This window comes from Lithobates pipiens, unplaced genomic scaffold (genome assembly GCF_037356315.1).
Source record: "Lithobates pipiens isolate NorthernLeopardFrog02 unplaced genomic scaffold, aLitPip1_a1.2 Scaffold_18, whole genome shotgun sequence".
In the NCBI taxonomy this organism is placed as follows: domain Eukaryota; kingdom Metazoa; phylum Chordata; class Amphibia; order Anura; family Ranidae; genus Lithobates; species Lithobates pipiens.
The window spans coordinates 615210353-615213574 of record NW_027507758.1 but is presented as its reverse complement, the minus strand read 5'-3'; the positions used below and the strand labels follow the sequence as shown (position 1 = coordinate 615213574).

General features: G+C 38.0%; 1 protein-coding gene across 1 annotated transcript; it reads left to right on the top strand.

Moving 5' to 3' along the window:
• The first annotated feature begins 733 nt into the window (after positions 1-733).
• LOC143990356 (taste receptor type 2 member 8-like) lies at positions 734-2001 on the top strand. The gene has a single exon (XM_077490387.1). It carries the CDS (start codon positions 775-777, stop codon positions 1633-1635), a length of 861 nt encoding a protein of 286 aa, XP_077346513.1. The 5' UTR covers positions 734-774; the 3' UTR covers positions 1636-2001.
• Positions 2002-3222: the final 1221 nt, after the last annotated feature.

Below are 3222 nucleotides of genomic sequence, written 5' to 3'. Positions count from 1 at the left end.
AAACGAACCTTTACAACCCCTTTAATACAACCTGCTCAGAAGTAAAAAATCAGTCTCAGGGTTATTGTTTTTCTAATAGTCACAAAATAAACATGTAAAACGTTTCTAACAACTTTACCTGGTGTGGCATGCCCCCTATACATACCACAAAAATTCTTCAAAATAAAAGGTGTAATTCTAGCCACCACTGTAAGTGGGACATTCTTCCCCCTGACCAACAATGTAATGGACATTCTTTTCACTGAACAACACTGTAAGGGGGACATTCTTCCCACTGACCATAAATGTAAGGAACATTCTTCCCAATGACCACCAATGTAAGGGACATGTTTCTAATGACCCCCAAATGGACTAATCTTAGCAGGGGTTCCTTGAGATGTGAAATGTTTTTTTCAAGGGTTCATCTGGGGTAAAAAGGTTGATTAATGCTGCTTTAAACAGTTGTAGCAATCCCCCGTGACTCATCAGTTATCATTATAAACCAAAACTAAATGCAAACTCTGTGATGCAAAACGTAAAGCAAAATAAATCTTTCCCTCCCATTTGAATTTTAATCAAACTAGTCCCTTCAGTACATCACAATATGTAAAAAACTGTGTTGAGAAAACTATATATAAATGAACAGCACCTGTGTAAAACACTCATCGGTTTGCCGACCACAGCTTTGCCTATATTTCCTGAAGCAAGATCGAAAACATGAGTTTTTTAACTATGCAATCATTACAGTCCATTGTCCTGATTATTTTTACGATTGTCTTATTGGTTAATGTCATTATGGGTTTGGTACTCAGTGGATTCATAGTGTTGATGAACTGCAAGACCTGGAAGAGGAATAGATATCTTCGCACTGGAGATAAAATTGTCACCAGTCTGTGCCTCTCCAGGTGGATCTTCCAGGGATTGTATGGCATACATCACATCATGCAATGGCATTTGCCGAGAGTGTTCTTTCATGGTTATGCCAACGAAGCTTGTGTCCTGGGCAGAATAATCCTGAACTATATTACTGTATGGCTAGCCAGTCTACTCTGCGTTTATTACTGTGTGAAGATTACAAACTACAAGCATGTTGTGTTCCTCTATCTCAAGGCGAAGATGTCCAAGTTGGTGCCGTGGTACATTGGGCTCTCTGTGTTTTTGTCTGTGGTGTTTAGCCTGCCTTATGGATGGCTGGTCTTCTTCACCTCGGACTATACAGGCAAAATAACTGAAAGCTTTCAAAACACAACAAAGAAAAAAAGGGAAGGCCCCTACGTCTACTTCATAGGTTCAACACCACCATTTATTATATTTACTGTTGCATTCTTTTTGACCGTTCCATCTCTTTGGAGGCACATCAGAAACATGAGCAGTGTTGGGTCAAGTTTTAGGAATCCAGACATGCAAGCCCATTACAATGCAATAAAAAGCATGGCCGCCTTTTTTGCACTTCATATCCTTTTCATTATGAGTATAAATATAACATTCTCGGGTGTGATGGAAATCGGAATCCCGTACAATTCAGTCAGCTTCGTATTGTCTTCCTTTTATCCATTTTTGCATTCTGCTGTCATCATCTTCTACAACAGGAAACTCAAGGAAGAATTTCTTAAACTTTTCACGTGTTATAGGATTTTCTCACAAGAAAAAAAATAATCAGCCCTTGACTTTTGAAAACTTTTTGACTAGATGAAAGCAGATAAATCAATACCTTAGAGGACATACTAAAATGTAACATTGTAGACTAAAGCAAATATACTTTTTATTTTTATCTTCCCTGTATTATTACTTTGTAAAGCTTGTCCATTCTCCTTCTGTGTCTTTGGAACAGACGGTTAAAGCGATATTAACCACTTCAACCCCCGGGAACAATTTAACCCCTTCCTGACCAGAGCACTTTTGCGATATGGCACTGCATCGCTTTAACTAACAATTGCGCAGTCGTGCAATGCTGTACCCAAACAAAATTGATGTTCTTTTTTCCCCACAGATAGAGCTTTCTTTTGGGGGTATTTGATCACCTCTGCGGTTTTTATTTTTTGTGTTATAAACAAAAAAAAAAGCGACAATTTTGAAAAAAAAAAAGCAATATTTTTTACTTTTTGCTGTAATAAATATCCCCATAAAAATATATAAAAATATATATTTTTCAGTTTAGGCTGATATGTATTCTTCTACTGTACAAATTTTTGTAAAAAAAAAAAAAAAAATCGCAATAAGCATATATTGATTGAATTGAGCAAAAATTATAGCTTCTACAAAATAGGGGATAGATTTATGGCATTTTTATTATTAATTTTTTTTTTTTTAGTAGTAATGCGGTGATTTGCGATTTTTATCATGACTCTGACATTATGGCAGACACATCAGACACTTTTGACACTATTTTGGGACCACTGCTATAAAAATGCACTGATTATTGTGTAAATGACACTGGCAGGGAAGGGGTAAAACACTATGGGGCTATCAAGGGGTTAAGTGTGTCCTAGGGAATGAATCTAACTGTGGGGGGGGGGGGGGGGGGAGTGGGCTCACTACAACATGACAGAGATCACTGCATGAAATGCTAATTTATGCTAAGATCAAAGAGGGCTGACTGTTTTTAAATCAAGAGATAGACTTAACGAAGGTAATCATGTTTCAGACAGAGACACCAAAGAGAGTCTAATGTTTTTGTGAGAAGCATGTGAGAAGCATGATGACTAACTAGAATTTCAGCCAATCAGGATCCAATACCACTTCTGAACCAATGAAAGTGGTCCAGAGGTTTGATTGTTAGGGATGGGTAGAGAGGAAACATAAAAACCAAAGCTGCCAGGGAGAATCGTTCTCTCATGCCCCGTACACACGGTCCGAATATTGTTTTTGGTTAATAATCGCAAGTAGAAATTGAATAGCTAAATAAAGTCACGAAAATTCTCGTACGATAGAAAAAAAGAATCAAAAGTGATGTCATGTGTTGTAATGTATTTGTATTGTATTTTCAGACGACAACTATACTGACTAAACGAAAATTGTACGATCTGGAATCGTGCGAGGAAAATTTCCGTGCATGTCCGATCGATTAATATCGGATGAACGGTCCTGATCGGCTGTCAAAAGTAGTGTACACACGATCCGAAAATCGAAACCATCCCGCCTCGGGTGACCATTTTTGTACGATATTCGGATTGTGTGTACGAGCCATTAGGCTCACGGTCTAGATCAGGGATCTCCAAACTATGGCCCTCCAGCTGTTGCGGA

Coding starts and splice junctions, on each gene's coding strand:
- LOC143990356 (XM_077490387.1), top strand. CDS start 775: ATGGGTTTGGTACTCAGTGGATTCATAGTGTTGATGAACTGCAAGACC.